The sequence below is a fragment of the Halictus rubicundus genome, chromosome 1 (genome assembly GCF_050948215.1).
Source record: "Halictus rubicundus isolate RS-2024b chromosome 1, iyHalRubi1_principal, whole genome shotgun sequence".
NCBI classification, from domain to species: Eukaryota; Metazoa; Arthropoda; class Insecta; order Hymenoptera; family Halictidae; genus Halictus; species Halictus rubicundus.
In genome coordinates this window covers 15,524,604-15,548,016 of record NC_135149.1, presented here as the reverse complement: position 1 = coordinate 15,548,016, position 23,413 = coordinate 15,524,604, and the positions used below count along the sequence as shown (strand labels likewise).

At 49.0% G+C, this 23,413-nt stretch overlaps 2 protein-coding genes across 4 annotated transcripts; one reads left to right on the top strand and one right to left on the bottom strand.

The window, feature by feature from the left end:
• Positions 1–37: 37 nt before the first annotated feature.
• On the bottom strand, positions 38–17,946 carry LOC143354963 (uncharacterized). 3 transcript variants are annotated; one of them, XM_076789368.1, is made up of 3 exons: positions 17,643–17,946; positions 603–2,167; positions 38–262 (listed from the first exon to the last, which is right to left on the bottom strand). In XM_076789368.1, the coding sequence occupies exons 1-3, from the start codon at positions 17,817–17,819 to the stop codon at positions 49–51; spliced, it is 1,956 nt and encodes a 651-aa protein (XP_076645483.1). In that variant the 5' UTR covers positions 17,820–17,946; the 3' UTR covers positions 38–48. The 3 variants fall into 3 exon arrangements, with proteins under 3 accessions (XP_076645483.1, XP_076645501.1, XP_076645492.1); XM_076789386.1 differs by lacking the exon at positions 17,643–17,946 and adding an exon at positions 3,026–3,160; XM_076789377.1 differs by lacking the exon at positions 17,643–17,946 and adding an exon at positions 3,014–3,127.
• Positions 17,947–18,104: 158 nt separating this feature from the next.
• Cyp18a1 (Cytochrome P450 18a1) lies at positions 18,105–23,358 on the top strand. Its single transcript, XM_076789400.1, has 5 exons — positions 18,105–19,477; positions 20,030–20,151; positions 20,304–20,733; positions 20,830–21,094; positions 21,395–23,358. The coding sequence occupies exons 1-5, from the start codon at positions 19,105–19,107 to the stop codon at positions 21,822–21,824; spliced, it is 1,620 nt and encodes a 539-aa protein (XP_076645515.1). The 5' UTR covers positions 18,105–19,104; the 3' UTR covers positions 21,825–23,358.
• The last annotated feature ends 55 nt before the right edge of the window (positions 23,359–23,413 follow it).

Sequence of the window (23,413 nt, the reverse complement as noted above, 5' to 3'; positions counted from 1 at the left end):
TTCGTCCAAGGATTTCAGTCCGTGCCAAGGGACGTCGAGCACGAAACTTCAAAATGCAGTTGGGAGAGGATATTTGAGTACGTTGCCGGCCGAATCTTCGGCGACTAGAGTCAGAGCAACGAGACACTGGGGTGGAGCCGGTGGAACCAGAGCTTCCAGTGGCGGTCGAGTTCCAGGGAATTGTCGAAAACCGCATACCATTCCGCCCGAGGTCTCCCTAAGCTCTATCACTCGTACTCCGAAACGCGACCTCACCACGTTCCTGCGATCACATACAAACAGAAAAACATTACAAGCGTATCAACGATTCATAGTCGAAGCGGAATGGGTCGGGGTGGTACGGCGATTACGGCGGGTGCGGTGGCGATAGCAGCAGCGACCGGCGGCGGCGGTGGTGGTGGTGGTGGCGGCTGCGGCGGCGGCGGCGGCAGTATTTAGTAATGCGGTAGTAGTGGCGGTGTAGCGTCAACAGGGAAAGCGAGAGGGGGATGGGAACAGACACAGAACGGAAAGGGGAAGGAATCGTGGATCGTGGTTCGCGCGAAGAATGGAAAACGATCGGGATAGATTAGAGAGAGAGAGATATTCTCGAAACGTTTTACCTTTTTCCATCGTATTCAATGTCGTAGAAGCGACGATTCGGAATGTTGTCCACCTCGCTGTTGAACCATCGATGATAGGCAAGAAAGGCCGCGCACGAAGTTGTCCAAAAGGTTCGATCGGTTTGCGAGTTAGAGCAAGTCTGTTCGATCGCGTGCGCGGACTGCGCTTGCAGCAGGCTCTTGGAGAAGGATCTATTGAGTTCCGGACTAGCGGGCGCCGATAATCGACCGAATAACCGCGGAGGACTTTGGGAGGGCGAGGGACGCGACGTTTCCGAAAGCAATCGACTCCTTCGTGGGCTGTTCAAAAGTGCGAACGGTTGTTGGACGGTGACCGTGACGCTTAGCGGTCTGCTCAAAGCGACCGTGGTATGTTGCGGATCTTTCCGTAGAACGGGATTTCGGTTAAAGTCGATCCCAGCCGCGCCGACGAACACTCGATCGACGTAGTCGAATCCGCGGCCCATTATGCCTTCGCGGGTATGGCCGAGATCGAAAGTGTGTCCCAGCTCGTGGAGAACCGAGCCGAGGGTGGTAGCGAAACAGCCGCCGTGCGTGCCGCGGTAATTGCTGTCGTCCATCAGTTGTTCGGTGTCGACGACCGTCGCGTCCAGGAACCTTGCCAATACTTGGTTCATGCAGGTCGGCCAGGTGTGGAGACACGCCGAGCCGAACAGAGCCAATCCTCCGCCGCCGAGCGCCGCGTGCCCCTGCGTTCTCGCTATAGTGTCCTCGTGCGTGCGAGGGTTTGGCGCGCCTCGATACCTCGTACACGACAAAAACGCTAGATATTTCCGATGCTTCGATGCCAACGGTCCGGTCATCAGCTCGCGCGCGATCAATTCCCAAAGTTCTCGTTGGCTCATCGCGCGTGCTCTGTCGACGTCGAGCATACTGTGCATCACCAAGCATTCCGGCCCGTCCAAGTCTCTCTCGAGCTGAAAGGTTTTCCTCTCGTAACCGGCCTCTCGCAACTTCTCGGCGGTGAGAGCCTGCAGGAGGCGAGCCCCGAGACCGATTCGGGTCGCTGCGCTTTCCGGGGATCGATCTTCGCCGCGAGGACCTTGAAAGTATCCGTCATGGCCGGCGCAGATCACGTAAACCGGCGTCACCCGTAATCTCGTGGTTCTCGGTTCATGGATCAGAAGGAGCTTCTTTTTTCGTCCAGCCGCTTCCAATTCCAATTTGTTTGGGCCCCGTGCCAATTCCACGACGGCGCGAAACTCTCCCGCCACGATCGGCCATTCGCTCGTACTTTGACTCTTTTGGTTCCTCACGGTGATCGAGTCGCATCCCGCTGTCGTTCGACCGCGTATCAAAGCTAAACTGTAGCACAAACTCTCCCCGTCCACCAAATTCAACACCGATATCTCTTCCGTATTACCGTTACGCGACGACATGCGATGCCGATTCTCTCGTTCCTGCGACAATTCTCTACCTCCCGAACACCGATATATGCTCGTACGTTCCTCGCACCCCCCTTTTTCTTCTCCTCCGTGTCCCCGATGATCCCGATGTTCCCGATGCTCCGAATGCAGATTCGGTGGATTCGTGCTTGCAAGTACCTGCGAAATTGACCAGCTTTCACATAGTCTGTCAGAAATTTCTGCGAATCGTCGCCGACGAAGGTGAAGCAGAAGGCGAAGACGATGGCGATGGCGATGGCGATGGCGATGACGATGACGATAACGATGGCGATGACGATACCAATGCCGATAGGCGGTGACTAGGATGGTGACGCCAACTAGGACGACGATGTTATTGCTGTCAATGATTACGATGAAAATAACGGCCGTCTCTACAATTCAAATTATGAAACGATACAAGCGGTTCCCGCGGTCACCGCGATGCGGGCAATTATTCCACGAGGTGCTGCTATCTCGTGGCAAATTACAACAACTCCGAATCAAGTAGAATAGTCTTCCGAGTCCGACTTCTTTCCCGTTTGATTTTCAACCGTTTCGATCGCGTAGCTGTATACTGTACAGTGCGATGTTAACAGACCAGTTGTCGTCGAATCGGTCAATGAATTTCGTTGAGATTCGGATACCTGCACGGACAAACCGACAATTTCTGAATCTATTGCGTATTTCGTTGGTAATAACGTTCGTTGAATCGAGGATCCGTGAGAAAATTGTTTCAGAATATTTGGCGACTGTTGGCTGGATGATTCACAGTAGCATCGAAACGTCGACGATCGGACACGCCATGGCATGACACGTCACGATACAGTATAACGATACGGTACGGTACGGTACGGTACGGTACGGTACGGCACGGCACGGTACGAGACAGATCGAGACAGGGGTTTTCACGGACATGTACGCAAGTACGATTAACGAAAGAATCGTACGTAGAACGGTAGAGAAGAGAGATAAAAAAATCGATGAATTCGTAATATCGATACCGACCTGATAACTTACCATTTTGAAAAAATCGTGACGAAAGGGTCGATGCGCACGTTACAGGGGAGAGAAGAAGGAAAGCGTTGAACGACAGTTTTCAGCCGGCTCCGTACATGCGGGGAGAGAGACTGTGGCGCCGAGACGACGTCGAACGGCGGGTTGCGGTACTAGGGCGTCGCTGCAGCGGCGCATGCAGTCGCGCATCCGCACTCCTATAATTTCTTTCCCTCTTCGCTTCTCTTCCCTTTGCTTCGGTCTCTCGTCCTTTGCGCGTTTAGGGCTAACCCCGTTGTTAACCCTGTTCCCCGCATAGCGCATCGCCTCTTTCTTTATCTCGTTTTCTTTAATCCTTATCTCCTTTCTTTATCGCGGCTCGACCAACGCGTTCGAATCGCTCGATCATCCGGGTGCGAAAACGGTCGAGTTGCCGAGTTTTGTTCGATATACTCTACTCAATTGTGTCAGTCGACGAGCTGTCTCGCAACGAGAACGTCCGGCATCGAAAAAACTACTTGGCGTACACGGTCTTGGCGAATTCCGAACGTTGCGGTCAGCAATGTTGAGTAAAATGTCTCTCGCAACATTACTTTACCGTGCGTTCCCAGCGGGTGGATTCGTCGTTGAATTGAAAACCTGCGAACGAAAGACCCTGTGACCTACTTGTTTCGCGAAGGTTACTCGAGAAACGGTATGCATTTTCATAAGTTCGTAACACGATGCGATATGACTATTCGCGGTTTCTTTCAGAGGTAACATTATCGATGACGACGCTACCATTTCATTTGGACGCATCGAACGCGACTGGCGATAGACATTCGCAGAATACTTTTACCTATACCTGGCTCGAGCGGTATTAGCAAATTATTCGCTCGAGACACGAGCCGGCGTTTCCTGTTCGCGCGATACATCGATAACGAGAGATTGCGACGATACAATGTGGGAATGCCTGTCGGAAAAGGGGTCGTCGGGGGGTTGTCGAGGAAAGCATTCGGCCAACTGCGCGGGCGGTTTGACGCGTTGCGCAGAAAGTACGAAACCGAGGCGCTGGTAAAGGATTCGATGGCTTTTCTCGCGCAAAGGCAACTATCACGGTCAGGTTCAAACGATCGAACGACGAAACGCTGTCGAAGAGAAAAGACGATATCCACGATCGATACGGTGCACGTCTCCCGCTTTTCTCCCTTTCTCCTTCCACGGTGCACGTTACCGTGAAAGTCGTACAACCGAAGATACGGTCGTCGCGACGAGGTACATATCGGTACGAATCGAGCGAATAGAGGAAAGCGAGGAAAGATGTGTCCCGATCGGACAAAAAACAAACACGGAGACCACCTCGCAGCTGCGCGCTGTATCATCGTTATCATCGAAGCGATAGTAGGCCAACTTTCAGGATCAACTTTTGTTTCGTGAAACACGCCGCTCGCCGCGTGGAAAAGCGTGCACCGATCGCAATCGTTGTAACCGGCAAGATCTTTTCCTGTTACCGATGTGACGCGATCTCGATCCTATGCTAATTCGAATCTAAACCCGAATCCGAGTTCGATCGATCTTTTGTACAAGCGTGATACTCGCAAATGCGACCAATGGATGCGCGCATCGCGATGTACGTACGCGTATGCAACGTGGAGCAAGACGAAAAGTTTCTCGATGTAAGATTCGTTACCGTGAGGTTAGCGACCGTGAAAGTGCTTTCATGTAAAAGTAGAACGACAGTTTTTCAAAATCGTTGCGACGATTGCGTGCGCCCACAACCGACCTACTTGATGGTCGGTCGTTGCTCCGTACCTCGGTTTTCTCGATCGGTTTTCTCGATTGCCTCGGACCCTTGCTCGTCCTCGGACAAACACGCTCGCATGCCAACCGTCCAAGCCTAGCATCATTTTTTACCCTTTTCCTTATTGGACAAAGATTTCGCATTTACACCAAATTACCAAGTAACATGCTTGCGTATCGTTTCCATCGAATATTATCATACGCTACGTATATTGCGAGTATAATAATACGATATACGAAAGAATGTTCAACTTTTCCCTCGAAAATCTGGGTCACGAGAAAAAGCGAGACTCGATTGGCTTCCTTTTCCGATACGCTGTTGTATAGCTACGATAGACATAATCTGTACCATGTATATTTGTTCTTACGTGCCCTCGGATACAGCGAATACGCGCGTAATACGCGTACGCACGCATGCTTTTCCAATCGATTTTTTGGAATCGTTAGTTCCCCCGTTACTTCTACTTCTCGCCTTGTCTTTCGTGGTACGTACTTCGCGTAATCTGAATTTCTATTCGTATCGAATTTCTTTAGAAGCATCCCGGCGAAAGGTAGAGGAAAGGTGAGAAAAAAAAAGAAAGAAAGGAGAAAAGAAAGACATGGAAAAAGGAGAGAGAAAGAGAGAGAAATGGGAGGGGGGTGGGGAGTCGGACGATAAGGCGAAAAGACACGAAAGAAAGCGAGACTACGAAGGTAAGCCGGGAGAACGAACCACATCGGAGAGAGTAGGCCAATGCCAGTGTCAGCGACATGGCTAGTAAGTGTCTGTCGGCAAACCTGATCGTGAAAACAGAGAAACGGGTTGCACCGATTACATTTGTCTCTTCGTGTTTCATTTCAGTTCGTTTCTTTCAATTTCCTTCCACATTTTTCCAGCTCTCTCTTTCTCTCTCTCTCTCTCTCTCTCTCTCTCTCTCTCTTTCTCCCACTATCTCTATTATTTCTTCCTCCGTTTGTTTCTGCGCTCGAGTCGCTTCCTCTGCCGGAAGGAGATCCTTTCTCGAATTCGAAATTCGATATTTTCCAAGAGATGTATCGAGATCTGGTAACGCGCGCTCGAGCGTGTACGTTCTCTCGATTGGTTTAGTTCATTTACGTGTAACGCGCGAACAAACAAGCACACACAATGACTCGGTGGGAGGATTATGTGGATCATTGCCACGCACAATTCACGATAAATATGCAACGATAGAATCATGGGATGACGACGTTCTGTCGATGTTGTGAATAAATGTTGCTTCTCGACCGAGGATTCGCTACGTAAATGGAATGGAAAGATTCTTAGAGAAGGAAAACCACCCACCCGTTGAGTTTTGGTTTGCTCGCACGGTATCCGTGTCGCTAGCGGATACGTTTGCGATACATATAGCAGTATGTCCGAACGACAATTAAATTAACCAAAGCTGTATGGTCTCTCTGCCGGCCGTCCCTCTCATCATCTTCGAGTTGTGCATACGTGTGTACACGAAATGTATACGCGTATCGAGAACAAATACGCGAGAACGAGTACAGTCGATGCTTCGATTTCCCTTATTCTTATTAGTTGATCCGGTGGAGTTCGTTCGCGTGCGCGAGTACCAACGGGAGCGAGAGCGGGAACGGGAACAGGAGCGGGAGCGGGAGCGCGAGCAGGAGCGCGAATACGAGCGCGTCAACTATGTACGTTAATCGGTAACGAGTAGAAGGAAGAAAATCGATTCGCATACAACAATTCCGTGTGCGGAATTCAAGATCGAGAAGTTACGCAGCTTGCGACATACCAGCAAATGGTTTTGAAACGATTTTGCTATTGAATCGCGCGACACGTAGAGTCGATGAAGAAACACGTTATTCATAATTGAATTCGACGCGGTGTGGTGCGATGCGACGCGGTGCGACGCGAATATGGCTTTTTAATTGTCTACGTCCTACAGGTAGGCACACATGCGTGCGAGCAAAGTCGAGTAAAAAGATCGTTGAACTCGATAGCATGCAACGAACGAAGACGCGAGAAAAGATAAACGGCAAGAAGACTCGACGATTATGTTTCCAAGAGAATCGCGTGTAATCGTAACGTCCTTCGAAAGAGAAGAGAGAACCTACTGAAATCGGAGGAACCGAACACTGATAGCGAAACAATTATCCTTCGTCAATCGCCTATTCGCCTATTCGATCGATAAATTGTACCAACAGAAACTTCCAGTCACGTTGTCTCTAAATAACTTGTGTTTCACTTTCGGCGCCCGAAGAGTAAAATTCTTTCGTGTGTTCGAGACGATGGCGACGACGGCGTGTTTGCGCCGTGTCAAGGACAACGCGTCTATCATCGCGATAACTTTCCTGAGAGTCAAGAAAATCACCTCCACTCTGATATACGTACGCGTTACGAATGATGCGAGAGACGCTCATTCGGCAAACTTTCGATCAACGGTCTCTTTGCCTTTTCGATCTCTTATATCGATTTTGTTTTGCCCCGATTTATTGCTTTCGAACAAAACTCTGAAATATACATCCATGTGTATATACGTGTGTTATGTACCTAACATACATGTATATACAATGCATTATGACGGATGGACTTAGAGGGGCCCTAGCGTAGACAAGAGAAGAAAAGAAAAGAAAAGAGAAACGAGAGAAGGAGAAGGCTTGAGATAGTCAGGGGAGCAGGCATCGGTGAAAACTTTAATGTTCGTTCGGGTTCGTCCTGGTGGCGATCGTGGGGAATTAGGCCGACGGGGTCTGTCGCCGATGTCCTTGACATGCTGAAAGTGAGACCCAGCCTGCGCGTGCTAACTTTAATATCTTACGCAATCGATTCGTAGGTGTATCATCACAAACTCCCAAACTCTTAGTATTAGCATCGATACCGACATTCGGTCGCGATTTCCGTATTGGGGGCAGTACGCTCGTAGATAAGCGACGCGCGTTTACTCGCGTTTAATACATGTAGGTGCATGCATATCACGGGTAACGATACCTGTACAGTAACTATTGCCAGTTCCATATCGATACGTACACTCTGGTAGCAGAATCTTGGAACTAAAGGGTAGATTCGTTTTGAAAAGTTGCTTCGCCGCTATACGTAGCGCTCCCGTACGTATCTGGCTGTGAGCCCGATTGCCCGATAGCCCGCGGCCGGGTTTCTACGGATACGGATGTCTAGGGTGGTCCAGTCGCTCGATACATAGGCGCCAGCCGTCCTGACGTTATTCTATTGCAGGTGTTTTCCTCGTCCTCTCGTGTTTACGCGTACGCTTCTGGTCCAAAGACACCCGGCTGGTTCGGCCAATCCTCGCGTCGCAATCCCTCGATCGATCGTCCCGAAGGGAATACGTTTCCCGTTTCCTTGTTACGTACAGTCGCCAACGTACGACGCGACTGAATACAAGCGAATTAGAAGGGGGGAAAGAAAACGGTGATTGCGGTAGAAAAACGCGTCGTTGGAATTACGGTTCGCGTTCTTTCCGACGATTCTTCCGTTAAACAGAGACGAAAGAAAGTATCGTACCAGAAGCTACAGCAGGCTCTCGCAATACTTGGTGGTCACATGCCCAAAATAGTTTACCAGTTACTTAAAAATTATGCCGTTGAATTCGCTGGATTATATTACGAAAAAGCCCGGCGGGCGTGAAAGCGGACTCTCTAAAGGCAAATGGTCTGGGTTAGATTTTTGATAGAATCATGCTAGTTGGAACGGAATCGATGTCGAGAGGCGAGGAACGAGAAATGAGAGACGAGAGACGACAGATGATAGACGACGGACGCGACGGACGACAGACGAGAAATACGGAAAAACAGTATAAATTATCAAGGACAGAAGATTATCCGCCGGCCGATCAAATGTGATTTCGTCGTGGCTGTCTCGGGTTAGACGTGTCACGATGTCGTGGGACGTGAATGTTCAGAGAAAGCAGAGAAACGCGGCAAAGGACAAGGATGCAACCGTACTCTTTCGCAATATCAGAAAAAATGGTTATCGAACGAAAGAAAGAAGAAGGATCGATCCTCGGGGTTTGCAGTTCGTAGATCCGTGCACGCGTGCAGCTTTGAATTCGTGACCTCTGCGGCTTATCAGTGGGTGCGTCTGCGTCTATGCCTCTACGTCTACGTCTACGCGCGACAGAGGAAACAACGTTTCGTGTGTCGGGTAAACTCGATCTTCCCGACGATTTTCAAGATATAATGGTCGCGTCTCGCGTCTCCATTTTCAGAAAGATAGAGCTGCGATAGGCTCGGCGACAATCCTGTCATGTTTCTGAAACGTTCGCTGTACGCGACAAAAATATGCTTTTGCACCGAGTCTCGCGCCGATTTTCACCTTATTTGCTATTTTGCCTGTCGCGGCCGCGTGGTCCGACAGCTCTCGTATTCGATATAGAAACACGATTTAGTCACGGGAAACGATTATATTTAATCGAAATTAGAACCCGTTATCCGTTCTCGATCGTGGCGTCTTCAATATTGAGAGAACAGATCGAAATTCGTGGAGTGTCTAAATGGCCGAGGTTTTTTGTGAAACAAACAGGGATAATTGTATTTTCGAAGGCAGCAATGCTTCCATACAGGTCCCTGCGGAACAGGCGGTACGATACAAATTTTCCGAGGACCTCTCGGCGGACAGAAGTTGGTTTCGCAGCGGTTGCTAATTTGTTCGACGTCATATCCACCGCAGGGACCAGCCGGTCTTCCGCAACTCGACATTAGGCTTCTCGCCGGTAACGCTAAACAAAAGTGTACAGGATAGAAGAGGAACCGGCGGAGTTTTCGGTACGAGCAATCACTTTTACGCTTAGCCTCGGTACCTTAGGTTAGGTCGGAGTTCGACGAGACGAGGTGTTCACGTTTCCTTGTCGCTCTATGCTGACAAAAGCGAAAAAACTCCTCGCGTCTGCGGGCCAGCGCGGCGCGGCGCGCAGGAGGCAAATAAATTCGACTTGTACAATTTCAAAAGCCAAAATATTTTTTTCGAACGTGTCTCGCGTAATTTTTCTTCGAAACAGACGAACCTCGACGAAATTGGCGAACGACTGACTTCACAGAACTTGACCTGCATTAACGACGCCGGTACCCTTCGCGACACGGTGCGTTACACTCTAGACCCGACGACGGCGACGTCGACGACGTCGTCGACGACGACGACGACGAGACTCGCAAAGATATACAGAACGTTTCGTTCATTCGAAAAAGGAGAGCCGCGCGAATCGAATTCGGAGTGATTCGGCTGATCGTTCGATCCCTCGATCGCTCGATGTACTCTCGAAATGAGGTTATAACCAAGGTTACCAAACGGACACTACCCAAATACCCAGATACATACGATTACGGTAGACGGGTTCGTTTTATTTCACGCTGCGTGCAGAGGCACCCGAATCCGAAACCGAAACCGAAAAGACCCCTCGGATTCTCCTCTTGCCTCTGCCCTGCGAAGAAAACGTGGCAGAGCGGTGTCGAACCGTTCTCAACGATTCTCGGAGCGCTTAATTGCTGGCGCGGACATTCGAATCGGTACGACAAAACGTTCTTCGGCGTTGCTTTGTCTCCTGGGATTGTCTGACGGCAACGCGATTGTCGGTTCCCGTTTGCGCCAGTCTATGTACCGCAGCTATGTATAACGTACGTGGATATATAAGTGCGTTAAACGTAACTATGCACGCAAAAAAGAACAAACGAGTTGTCCGCTCACTTCTTTCTGCCTCTCTTTCCCTCTCCCACTCCCTCTCCCTCTCCCTCCTTCTTTCTTCGTTTCTTGTGCCGTCTGCCACGTTTTCCTTGTTCGTTTCGCGTTTCGACCAAAGCTATTCGAAAATAGAAAAATACCAGCCGAGGCAAAGGGGAAGGCGTACACGGGCACAGACCTAACGATGCAAACTGTGGACGAGAAGACATAGGATTATACCTGCATGTATATGGGGAAAAATAATCGCGGTACAGGTGGTACAGTGGGCGAGGAAAAGGTAAATTAATACGGTTCCTCCGTTTGATTTCGTCGCGTCGGGGGTGATGTTCCAGGCGTAAATGGAAGACGAAGTTGAACGCGACCCCGCCGTGCAGCAACGTTTCAAAGAAAATAAAAGGCCTATGACCTGTGCGTATTACGGTTTACATTGAGAGTGACAGTGATTCTATATCTGTCGCCATGGTGACGTAATTACGATTGGCCTCTCATGGTCGCTCGACACGGTATTTCTCTCTCGTACAGAATTCGATTATCTTCGACGAGGCCCAGAGAAACGAATTTCTCGAATTCTACCGTACCCGGTTAGCCAGATAAATATGGCGCCGACAATATTTAATCGCAACGTATCAGCCGGCATTGCGTGGAATTTGGAGTGTCGATCATCTTCCTATGCGATGCGACACGCGTGTATTTTACCGTTTTATTGCCATGAACGCTTACCGATCCCTCGCGTCGAAAAGACGTTGTTCGCGAGAATACGGTTACGGTTACGAGTACGGGCACAGGTACGATGACGATCACGATCACGATCACGATCACGATCACGATCGCGAGGGATACGCGTTGCGTCAACACTGTATACATTTTCAGCTTCGAAATTTAACGCTAACGGCGCGACACAAGAGCTGACTACTTCGGCGCTGACGAGGAACACGGCTGACGGAAAATCTGACTACGCGCCGCGACGCATCGATGCGACGGCGTGCGGTACCGCGCGGGTGTTACCAAGCAGGAGAGACGGATATCTCGTTTTGCAGTATTTATGTGTTTCCTATTCGTGTCGGATTTCGTTCGCTCGTTCCCGTCTATTCCATCTATCCCATTTCGACGGTTTTGCGAATTACGAGACGCACACGTGTTTCGGGACGATTCGAAACACGCGGCGTCATTGAACATATAAAAATATCGTTTCACCTCGATCGTTCAGCGGATCTTCCCTTTTGCCGTCCTCCTAAACTTTGCCCCTTCCTTTCTACGAGCGGTTCGTGTGCTCGCGGCCCGATCTCGCGACCCGTTTGCTCGCGCATCTACCATCGTTCTCCACGAACAAACGACGCGCGTTGCTGTTGCCCTGCGGTTGCTAATACGCGACTATACCACAACAACTATTTCATACACTTGTCACTTGCCACTTGCCACACTCTAGATACAACACCGGTCAATGTCCTTTCGGTAGTTGGGATCATGCGATCCGAAAGGTGAGACCGAGTGCGCAGTACGTCGCATACCGATCGATCGATCTAAACGGCTGGTCACCGGAACGGATCGACGGGTTTCAAAATCGGTTCGCTCCGGTTACGTTGGTAAGGATTTTCACGCGAAAACGTCGCGTACCAAAATTTCCCGAGAAAGCTTATCAACCTCGGACCTGTACTTCGAAAATCAGAGTAGAACTATGCGTCTAGAATCTATGCGCGTCGAGTGTTTTGTTCGGTTCGACGCAACTCTATTACACGCACGACATACAATAATACAATACGTACATTATTATACTGGTAATTGTACCTCTGCCCATATCTATATCTATGTATATAAATGTATAGGTACAATACGCCCACGGTACTAGCGCAGGTACCTTCCTGTCCCGTTCACCTTTTTATTAGACTATCTCGTTCTATCGTAAAATTGATCAGATCGCAAAAAAGAGAGTATCGATCTGCGCGTAACCGACCTTCGATCCATTACCACGTCCGCGGTAAAAGAAAAAAGTGTTTACATCGACCATCGCTGTACGACCCGATTTGCGTTTAATACATTCCTGATACCGAGAACTCGAACTTTTCCTCGAGAGATACCAACACGAGGTTTCCTGTTTCGAAGGCTCGCGTTGATATTTCGATCTCGATTCGAGCCAATCCCTACCAATCTATTCAGCACATTTGCAATTCTTCCTAGCGTTTATCGCGATTGCGTCGTTATAGTTTCGCGAACATTTTCCTCGTTTCATTTTCCAATTTTTCCGATCGGACTCGAAATCGCTACCGAAACTGGCCGTTTCGTTTTTTCGTTCGAACGTTCATCGATTCGACGGAGGAATAATCCCCGTGCTTTCCACGAAAAGTAGATCGAAGACCGATCAGCTACGACTAGAATCTTGTTTCGATAAGTAGTGGAGCAGGAATCGAGAAATCGAGTTCCGCGACCAACTTGGACAACAAGCTATGCCGTTTGTCACTTTTACTGTTGTTGAGGTCAGTCGAGCATTGACCGTTTGACGATTTAATTCACGTGCATTTATTACTACCAGTAGATAGGAGGGCGCAACGTAAATGTTATTTCTTCCCTTTCTACCTTTCCTTTCCTTTCCTTTCCTTTCCTTCCTTCTCATTTCCTTTCATTTTCCATTTACCTGTTACGCTACTAACCCATCGTTGTACGCGAAACGTGCATAGTTTTATTTTATTGTATTTTACGCTTAATTATCCCATAGATGGACATTGATCGATTCAAAGTTAGCGAATACAGTTCCTCCCGTAATGATTTAAGATCGATAAATCCGGTTGAATCGCAATAGTTACAGTCCAGTAAGAGCAGATAGTTTGCGTATACGGCACTTAGGCTAGTTTGTCGGTCGTTCACCCGAACTCGCTCCTTCGTTCGGAGTCGAAGGTGTTTACGTTATTCACCTGAACTCGTTTTGTCGTCATCGTTCCAGTCATTGATCGTATAGTTGCGTATTGTATGCGGGCATTAGAAGAGTCGCGAATTCGTTGCTCCGCTCTTGAGCGTAACGTAACGTCATGCGTCGATCATGTGATAGACGCGCGGTGCTTTTGCAGCTCGGTTCGATGCAATGCGATTCGATACGACGCGATGCGCCGCCACGCGATAAACAGAGCTGAGAACTAACGATCGTTCCCGTCGCGCATCCTTCGGGCAAGATCGGGCAGTACCAACGATTTGGTTCCTCGACCGGTTACGAAACAATCAGATATTCTTGTTTAGCGAATTCTTGTAACGCAACTTTGACGTTCGCTTTTGCAATTACTCCTCGGACGTGCGTAATACGGTACAAAACGATTCGAGAAATGCATAGTTTCAGCAAGTTCGAAGTCTGAGCGGGAACCGTAGGTAACGATACCGCGGTTTCGTGAACGACACCGTGTGTCGCGGTATCGGCTGATCGAGCAGTTTGGCCATTGACTTTCTGCGTTGGTTACATAACATACAGGATTCTGTTACGTTTAAAAGTAGAATCGCTTGGTCTGTTGGTCGGTCGTGGCACATCAGCGGGAAAGTTTGGCGGTCTATCGACACGGTTAAATTGTTTCTCGCGGCCATGTATCCATCGACGACAGTGCCGACTGGTTGCTGATGGGGAGGGGAGGTGACGGAGAAAAGCAAGATAATATAGTTTAGTAATTTTTCAGCGTGCAGGAACAACTGCTAAACGAATCCATTGTAGAGAAGCGCGCGAGACCGAACGAGAAACGAGAAACGAGAGACGAGACAAGACGGACGACACGGAGCGAGACGGAACATACCTATGTATGTGTGTACTTAGGAGAACGAAGGAAGGACAGCCGGTATATTCGCTTCGGCTCGCTCTAGAGAACGAGCGATCTCGAAAATTTCGGCTGCGAAAGAGGTCTCGGGTCATCGACCCGTTGGCAGTGGTCAGTGATGGTAACGGGCGCGCGCGACCGAGGAACCGAGCACACGACCAACCGGGCAACCGGGCAATCGGACAACCAGTTCATCCGTCCAACGCATCGTTCGTTCGGTCCTTCACCCGGCATTATCCCGACTGTTACGTACTCGCACGTATTACACGTGCTCGCAATACTTGTCGCGGTTTGTTCCGCGTTTGTCCTGGGTTCGCGAGTTAACGTTTTCGGATTTCCTATTTGCAACCTTTCACCGAACCGATTGCGATTTCGTTTTGCGTACCAAACCGACTCGGAATCCAAACGAATATATTTACACGATGCGTAGAATCGCCTGATTCGACCAATTGAACTCCTGTTTTCAAAGGGATTCGATTGAACCACCGAATTGGCCGTTAGCGCGTTCTCGCACACGCACAAGCACTCTCGTACTCGCGCTCTCGTTCTCGCTCCCGGGCTTATACGTTATAGCTACTGGTGCTTGCATTCGTACTCGTGCTCGTGCTCGTGCTCGTGCTCGTGCTCGCGCTCGTACTCGTGCGCGCCGCAACTACTCGTTACGGTTTCTAACGGATCGAACCACGGTTCGAGAAGAGTTTTTGGAGGTAATTCGAGGGACGGCCCAGACAAGAAATAACGGACAGTCAAAAACTGCCTTCTCGCGTCTGACCAGTTAGGGTCCGTTATTAGCCGTTAGAAAGGAAACCCGTTCGAAGATGGATTGCGCACACGCGCACACGCGCACGAGCTCCCACCCGCACTCGCACACTCGCTCGACCGCTCGCCGATAACCTCGAACTCTTCAAATATATGTATTTTCACGCGAAACTCCTGTTCTTCGATCAACTGTTCAGCATTCCTCGTCGGGTTTCCTGTTTTTTGGTTCGGACCGTCGACGAGCATTAACAACGTTACCACGTAAAGTCGTCGGGGATTGACCTATTCCAACGTATCGCTAAACGCGTTGTATCGATGTGAATTTATAGCGACGATTCGTCAGATAGCGCCTATAGTTCTCCATCGGCGAGAACAGCGAACACGAAAATAAAATATAGATTCGTAGAAGCGTACCGATAAAGGCATTTCGGTAAGATTCGGTAACCGAAAGGTGGGCAACTCGATCGGTTCCGGACGCATACGAGGAGAAATCGAGGCCACGCGAAACAGGGATCGAATTCGAATCGGGAGACGCAAACGATCTCATTGGGGATGCGTAGTCGAGAGTCCGATTCTAATTGCGAGCTTATCGAAGCCGCGAGAACCGTAATCTAATTGTAACCGATAGGTCACATATCGTATTGCCGTCTCTGTTAAACAATCTATCGGTCGATCCACTTATTACATAGACGGTTGGACACCTGGCGGCTAGTTGCTTCAAAGAGGTGGCGGTGGCGATTGCGATCATGACGCGGTGCGGTGCGTTGCGTTGCGTTGCGTTGCGTTGCGTTGCGGTGCGTTGCGATGCGGTGCGGTACGGTACGGCACGGTGCGACGCGCGGCGTACAAGGCAGAGCGTATCGTATGCGATTCGTATACGCGTCGTAGGTGCGCTGAAAGCGATAGGAGGCGAAGGAGGGAGTGGTAACACCTGGAATGTACGTAAGGTAAACGGCATCCGGGCAATGCCCTCGCATGTAAACAATCAGAAATTGCAGGCTTGATTACGCGAGCAAGTTGTTTCTCGCGTATGCACACAATCACAGAATCGATCACGTTTGCGTGCACGCGTGCTCACCGCCCGTAACAGTTGTAATAGTGTAGTACGAACACGCGGATACACAGCATACCAGTTTTCCCGTTTTTGCAGCGTTATCCTACTCACCGACAGTTTAATTCACCGATACGATTGCCACGATACGATCAACAGCTTGTCACATCGATCGTCATTATTTCGAAATATCTTAGCCCGTATCGTACGGTAAACCTTAACGTGGCTCTACCGTTCCGAATTATTCGCGGTCGCGTCGCGTTGCATCGCCAATTTGCCAAGATGGATCCGGAGAGAAGTCGACGATTCGATCTGAATAATTCTTCGAATTTTTCCGACGTTTAAGAAAAAAATGGTTCGAAGACCGTGGGAATAGGCAGTAGCCGCGTTTACGCCTGATTCGTCGCATCACTATCGATAAATGGGTATACATGCATATAGGTAGACACGTCTTCGCGCGATCGACCATTTCGACGAAAGATGCAAATAATTTGCCTACGATCCGCTTCGTTTCTCGCTCGCCGAGTTTATCGCCGGAAAAAAAAGGCTGGTTCGCGTAAGCACGTGATCTCGGGAATCGTATTCGAACGACTCGAAACCGATGAATTCGCGCGCAGTATGTACTCGGACACGCGGTCGAGCAGGCAAGTAATATTACCGTTCGAAAAGTAACCGAGAACGAAGTCGCGACAGATACGACCGTTTCGAGGAATCGAATTTTGCAGAGCCACATGGAATTGCCGCGCCGGTGTCGCGTCATAGTCGAGCGGTCCTGTAAACCGATTCGAACGAGTTCCACGCTCTCTGAAACGTAGAAAGAAAACTCGCGAAACCGGACATCGATCAGCGATTAGCGATTAGCGTTGTGTTGGGTGTCCGCAATTTCCCGAGTGAGCGTGAAAATGTTAATCCGTACGATATTCTTGCGTCGCGGCGCGACGCGGCGCCTTTTCAATAATAAATGAAAATCTCCTGCCGCAAAAGGGCGGTTGGTACGAAACCGCTGCGAGACGATATCGCGAATTAGCGCGAAAAGAACCGCCATGCAAGGTTACGACTGTGGCGGATTTCGCGTTTAGTAGATGCGCGCGGACAAAGCTCGAAAGTATCGGTTCGTGAATGTTCGTCCTCGGTGGCAAAAGGGATATTTCTGGTACCGTCCATGGTGAAAACCGGGCGTTGCTATCGTAAAAGAATACGAACTGGGTCAATGACCCAGCCGGCGAAGAACCGCGACTGTTCGGTAGAGACCATGTCTGGGTCAGCATGGACCGCTAAATTAAGATCCGTTCATACCTATAGAAACGATTCTCGATTTTCATATAATCCACGAATCCGTCGACGCTTAAGCGTTTGCTTTCGCGCGGAAGTCGATCGTTGTCTGCGTGCCTGCACGTGTCAACGTCGTCGAATGTTTTCGATCGAGCTTACAATCGAGCTTACATTGCTCGTTCATCATCTCTACCGCTGAGTTTTCGATGGCTTTCGCGTGGTTTTCCGTACAGGTAGTTTTACAAATGAAAATGAACGGGATATACGTTCGAAGAAGCGAACCGCAAAGTTGATCGATCCGAAGCGAATCCTTTGCGAGTAAATCGAAGAGATACTTACCATTGAGTTTGGTGGTAGCGATCCCCACCACAACCCGATAGTTTCGAGTCCCAGCAGGGGGCCTGTATCCCCTCCGACGCGACTGGATAGGAGTCCTCGTGGTTTTTGACCAACGAGACCGAGGAATACGGTGCCCGCCTTCGCACCCCCGCCGGAAGTATCCACCACCCCGAACATAAGGAGCCCACGCTTTATCCCCACCGAGGCTGGTGTCTGGTCGCGTCTCGTCTCGTCTCGTCTTGTCTCGTCTCGTCGCTTCTCGTCGCGTCGCGTCGCGTCGTGTCGCGACTCGTCGCGTAACCCGTTCGGCTGTCCACCGTCTTTCTCGACTCTTTCCTCTCCATCGCGTTCCTCTCTGCTTCTCTTTGTGCCGTTGCCCCACTACGTCCGGGGACTGTCGGGGACTGCCGGGGGCAATTGGGTGGCATCCGGGGGACCATTTAGAGTCGCTGGGGGGCCGGTGCTCGATGAGTCACTATATAAGACGGGCAAGGACAAGAAGGTGTATGTTAGTATACACTCAATCTTTACGTAGCTCGCACGACTTACGATACAGCGAGCGCCGGCAAATTCGGCTGCGGCGGTGACCGACTTTTTTTTTCTTTCTCTCGTTCTTTCTCTCACCCACTCCTTTCGTCTCTATCCTCTTTCTTCTTCCTTCCTTCTTCGTTTCTATTCCTGTCTCCTTCATTGTCTCTCTCTCTCTCTCTTTCTCTCCCTATCTGTTCGTCCGCTACCCCTAGTTCCTTCGATCCGATCGTTTCCATCGTTCAACCCTTGTATCCAACTACCTGCCTGCTGTACACGTCCACCAGGACCATTTCCCGCTCGTACCCTCTTTCCACGCCGGCTACCGCTCGTTACCTAGTTACTTACTCCGATCTTTCTGAAATTGTCGAACAACCGGATAATCGATTTCGATGATTGCCTGACGAGTTATCGTAACGATACGATTACGTTCAATCGTTCACCCACACGCCTGTTCGTGTCGCCCCTCTTCGACTTGCAATCGAAAAGCTCGATCGGCTTTGTCGTCCGTTGTCACGGGTCGAGATAAACGTCAAATCGTGTCGAGAAAGAAAGTCGCACGAGCTCTTTCGTCTTTCGTCCTCTTGTACAAATAACGGAGCAAATAACACAGAGGACACAGAGGTCGAAGAAAAAGGTGACAGACGGGGAGATTGGTCGGACACAAAGGGACAGAACACGAACGGCAACAACGAGAACAGAAAGAAACGAGTAGATGTAGGAGAACGAAGGTAAAAAGAGAAGGATCGTCGAGGGAATCAAGATTCAAGATTCAAGATTCAAAATTCAAGATTCCGAATCCAAGTCCCGCGACTCCCGGCATCCGTCGATCCGACGAGGTCGATCGTTTCGAGCAGATTGTTCGTGGGAAATTCTCGAAAGATTAAAAGCCGGAGACTTCTGAACAGTCGAAAGTTACGGGCCGATTGTCACGATGTTGGTAGAATACGCAGCACAGTGGACTTGGCAAGCGATGGGCGGTACCAGGATCGATGTCCTCTGTATTTTTCTCGTGCTTTTGGCTGTACTATTGGTGGCAAGGTGTTTGCAATGGTTGAAATACGTGCGCTCCTTGCCACCGGGCCCTTGGGGCGTACCTGTGTTTGGTTACTTGCCATTCTTGAAGGGCGACGTTCATCTTCAATACGGCGAACTCGCCAAAAAGTACGGCCCTATGTTCAGTGCTCGATTAGGAACACAACTCGTAGTCGTCCTCAGCGATCATCGCACTATACGCGACACGTTTCGCCGAGAAGAATTTACTGGGAGACCGCATACCGAGTTCATCAACATCCTCGGTGGATATGGTAAGTGTGCAATCGAACTCGTAATGTCTTTTTCTCTCTCTCTCTCTCTCTCTCTCTCTCTCTCTCTGCCTATCTCTCTGTCTCTGTGTGTATCTTAATCTCTCGTTGGCTCATCTTGCTGATAATCAACGTTCTCGTGACCTTGCATCGCTGCGATTTCGCGTCACGATGAAGTTTTCGCGCCATTTCGTCGGTCTTGCATTTTTAGCTTCTCGCGTTCGATACAGATATCGAAGGTTAAAAACGGTGGCCTTTCTCTTTTTTTTTTATCCTCGGCCTGTCTCTCTCTTTCTTCCCTCCCCCGTCAAGCCTGCCTTTATTTCTCATCGTTTTATGTTTCACCTTCTATTATTCTCCACTGTTTTGTCTTTTCTAGATCTTTCCTAGATTTTCGGCGTCACCAATCTTTTTCGATTCCGTATATTTGTTTGCATATACGAAGGTTTATCGCGCGTACACAGCCACGGCTACGTTTGAAAGCTCGTCGGATTTTTGATGCTCGTTTCCTTTGAATTCGAAGATTAGAAGAATCGTTTTTTTTTTCTCTCGTAGGTATTATCAACACCGAGGGTGCTATGTGGAAAGAGCAAAGAAAATTTCTTCACGATAAACTCAGGAGCTTCGGCATGACCTATATGGGTGGTGGAAAGAAAGTTATGGAATCGAGAATCATGGTGAGCGCACCTTGTAGATAGATGTCTTATCTTCTCTCTTTTCATGGGTTTTTCGGGTTCGTCGTTCCTCGAACTACTCAGACTATCGAGCTTTCTTCGTTAATCGGTAATGATCGATCGAGAAAGTGAAACACGTTCGTTTGTATTTGTAGCGCGAGGTTAAGACGTTGCTTCGAGGACTGTCGTTGAGGCAAGGCGCACCGATGGATGTTTCAGCGTCTCTCGGAATGTCGGTTAGCAACGTAATTTGTTCGATCTTAATGGGAGTGCGTTTCCAACACGGTGACACCAGATTCAGTAGGTTCATGCACCTGATCGAAGAGGGGTTCAAACTGTTCGGAAGCATGGCCGCGGTCAATTTTATTCCCGTGATGCGTTATCTGCCCTGTCTGCAAAAGGTACGAAACAAACTGTCGGAAAATCTGATTGAGATGGCAGATTTTTACCAAGAGGCCGTCGACCAACATCGCGCAACGTTTCACGAAGGCACCGTTCGAGACCTGGTCGATACGTATCTGCTCGAAATCGAAAAAGCAAAAGGCGAAGGTCGGGCGGCGATGCTCTTTCAAGGAAAAAATCATGGTGAGTACAGTCGTCGTCTTTCTCTTCGTCTTCTCCGCTTTATTCCGTACACGTCGCATTTGCTTTACGACCTGTACCGTTCTCGTTTGTAACCAGATAAACAGATGCAACAAATTCTTGGAGACTTATTCTCCGCCGGTATGGAAACCATCAAAACGACACTGGAGTGGGCGATCATTTTGATGCTGCATCATCCGGAAGCGGCGACCGCGGTACAGGAGGAATTAGATCAAGTGGTAGGCAGTTCTAGATTGCCTGCTCTGAAGGATCTACCCTTCCTTCCAATCACGGAAGCAACGATACTCGAGGTGCTGCGAAGATCGAGCGTGGTACCATTGGGAACCACTCATGCGACCACACGGTAACTATTCTCCCAGTTTATCAAAATGGCGATCGAGTCGAGTAGAATCGTTAAAAGAAACGGGGTTTCAAAACTCGTCGCCCTTTTCACGACAGTTTGTTGCGCGCGAAGGGAAAGGAAGGGAAAGTTACGGGAAAAAACAGTCCGCGAAGAAAGGGGTTCGGGATTAGGGGATGAAGGAAAAGGGAGCAGGTGAAATGGGGAAGAGAGGAGGGAAAAAGGGAGGAAGGAAACGGAGGAAAGCGTGAATGGAAAGGAAAGTAAAATGAATAAATTTGGAAACTTTTCGATTGATTTCAGGGACGTGACGTTAGATGGTTATACAATCCCGGCTGGGTCGCAAGTCGTGCCTTTGCTGCACGCGGTACACATGGACACGAAACTTTGGGAGGCGCCCGAGGAGTTTCGGCCGAGTCGATTTCTCTCGGCCGAAGGTAAAGTCCAGAAACCGGAATACTTTATGCCTTTCGGTGTCGGCAGACGAATGTGTCTCGGTGATGTGCTAGCGCGCATGGAATTGTTTCTGTTCTTCAGCTCGTTGATGCATACTTTTCAATTGAGATCGCCGGATGGCGCGTCGTTGCCGAGTTTGCGCGGTAACGCCGGTGCCACCGTCACGCCCGATCCCTTTCACGTTTGCCTAGTACCGAGAAATCTCGAGCTTATTGAAGACGCGAGCAGCGATCCGATCCCCCCGGGTGCCGTTTTACGGAATATCGGGAGCCATTGAGAAAACTCGTCGTTCGCTCCGCAACGATCAACGGAGCACGGTAGTCGTTCCTAACCCAGACTCGGTCTCGGTCTCGTCTTCAGATTTACGAAAAATCAAATATCGTTCTCACGTAGTTCTCCATTCGGTGGTATTCAACGGATCAAAAGACATTGCATGAACGACGCTTTTCGGAAAATTCGTCACCGACTTTTCACTTACTATTTATTCGCGTTTAGTCGTTAATCGTTTAGAAAATTTGACAGAACGAATGGTGGATCGTGTGCTCGCGCAATTATCGCCGCAGGTCGTACTAGCGAGTGCGGTAAGTGGACAACGATTCGTTCACAATCATGACGCTGTCTCATACGCGACAAGGGACAAGATGTGTGTATAACGCGAACAAAAGCAGCAGCAATTCAAATTACAACAATGACTATGATAGCAGTAATAGTAAAAATAATTTTGTAAAAGCAGTAACGGGGACTTCAGAAGAATAGATATGATACTAATAATGATGATAATAATAATGATAAGAAAAAGAATAATAGTAACAACGACAACAACAATAATAATAATAATACTAATCATAATAATAGTAGCAACAGCAATACACAACGATAAAAGATAGTACTAACTACAAAGTTGAGGCGTATCGAATATAATAGCGGTGGCATCGTAGAATAAAATATTCAATTAGATCGCTAAGTTCGTCGACAGCGTCGAGAAGATGCGACAAAACTATCTAACGAGCGTGTTTCAAACTTGTATATACTTGTACCATACGCGTGTATATGTATACGTACATATAAGCTAGTAAGTTCACGAATGGTCGCGGCGGACGTCGAAAGCGCGAGCTTGCTCCTACGTCCCCGAGATCTCTTTATTTTACCGTCCGGAAGCGAAACTGTTTTTGTATTCGAACGATTGAATCGGAATAATAGGTTAGATCGGTAGGGCTGTGTACCTCGGACGAACGTGAATTTTCACTTAAAACGGTGAATCTCGTGAAAGTTAGCGCGCGAGATCGTTGCGACACGCCTACGCAAGTACGTATGTAGATTGTTAGATGATGTAGCGTAGAAAATTGAAAACCTACAACGAACTCGACAATCCGTTGAACGCGAACAAAAATTGAGGCTGTGAATCACGAATTTAGGACGCTGGATCTTCGCTGGATCCATGTGATATGTCGCGATCGTAAAAACATTTCCAAAGACTTTGTAATGCGAATCGTGGAACACGGACGAAGCTTCGACGCGATTTTTTTGTTTCTTGATTCTTTCGCATTGTATAAAGGCGCGTACCATCCGTAGGCCGTGTCGATGCTTCGATCGTGCTCCCTAGTAAGAAAGTTAAGCGCGGTATGCTCGAAACGAGGACTACCGCTCTCTAGTGTGTTCACCCGCCAACCGCGAATCAATGTTATTTAATGTTGTTCCCTTTTCTTACGATTAAAGCTGTTGTTTCTCGAGTTGGACTTGTTTCTACTGTTTTGCGATACTTCCTCCCCCAACCATCCACACCGACGTAGAATATAGTAGTTGCAATGAACCGTGCGAAACCGAGCGTTTCAACGATTCAACGAATAGCGAGACCTCGGCTATATT

Coding starts and splice junctions, on each gene's coding strand:
- LOC143354963 (XM_076789368.1), bottom strand. CDS start 17,819: ATGTTCGGGGTGGTGGATACTTCCGGCGGGGGTGCGAAGGCGGGCACC. Junction 2,168..17,642: donor CGCTACCACCAAACTCAATG/GTAAGTATCTCT, acceptor TCAATTTCGCAG/GTACTTGCAAGCACGAATCC. Junction 263..602: donor ATTGAATACGATGGAAAAAG/GTAAAACGTTTC, acceptor ATGTGATCGCAG/GAACGTGGTGAGGTCGCGTT.
- Cyp18a1 (XM_076789400.1), top strand. CDS start 19,105: ATGTTGGTAGAATACGCAGCACAGTGGACTTGGCAAGCGATGGGCGGT. Junction 19,478..20,029: donor CAACATCCTCGGTGGATATG/GTAAGTGTGCAA, acceptor TTTCTCTCGTAG/GTATTATCAACACCGAGGGT. Junction 20,734..20,829: donor CTTTCAAGGAAAAAATCATG/GTGAGTACAGTC, acceptor GTTTGTAACCAG/ATAAACAGATGCAACAAATT.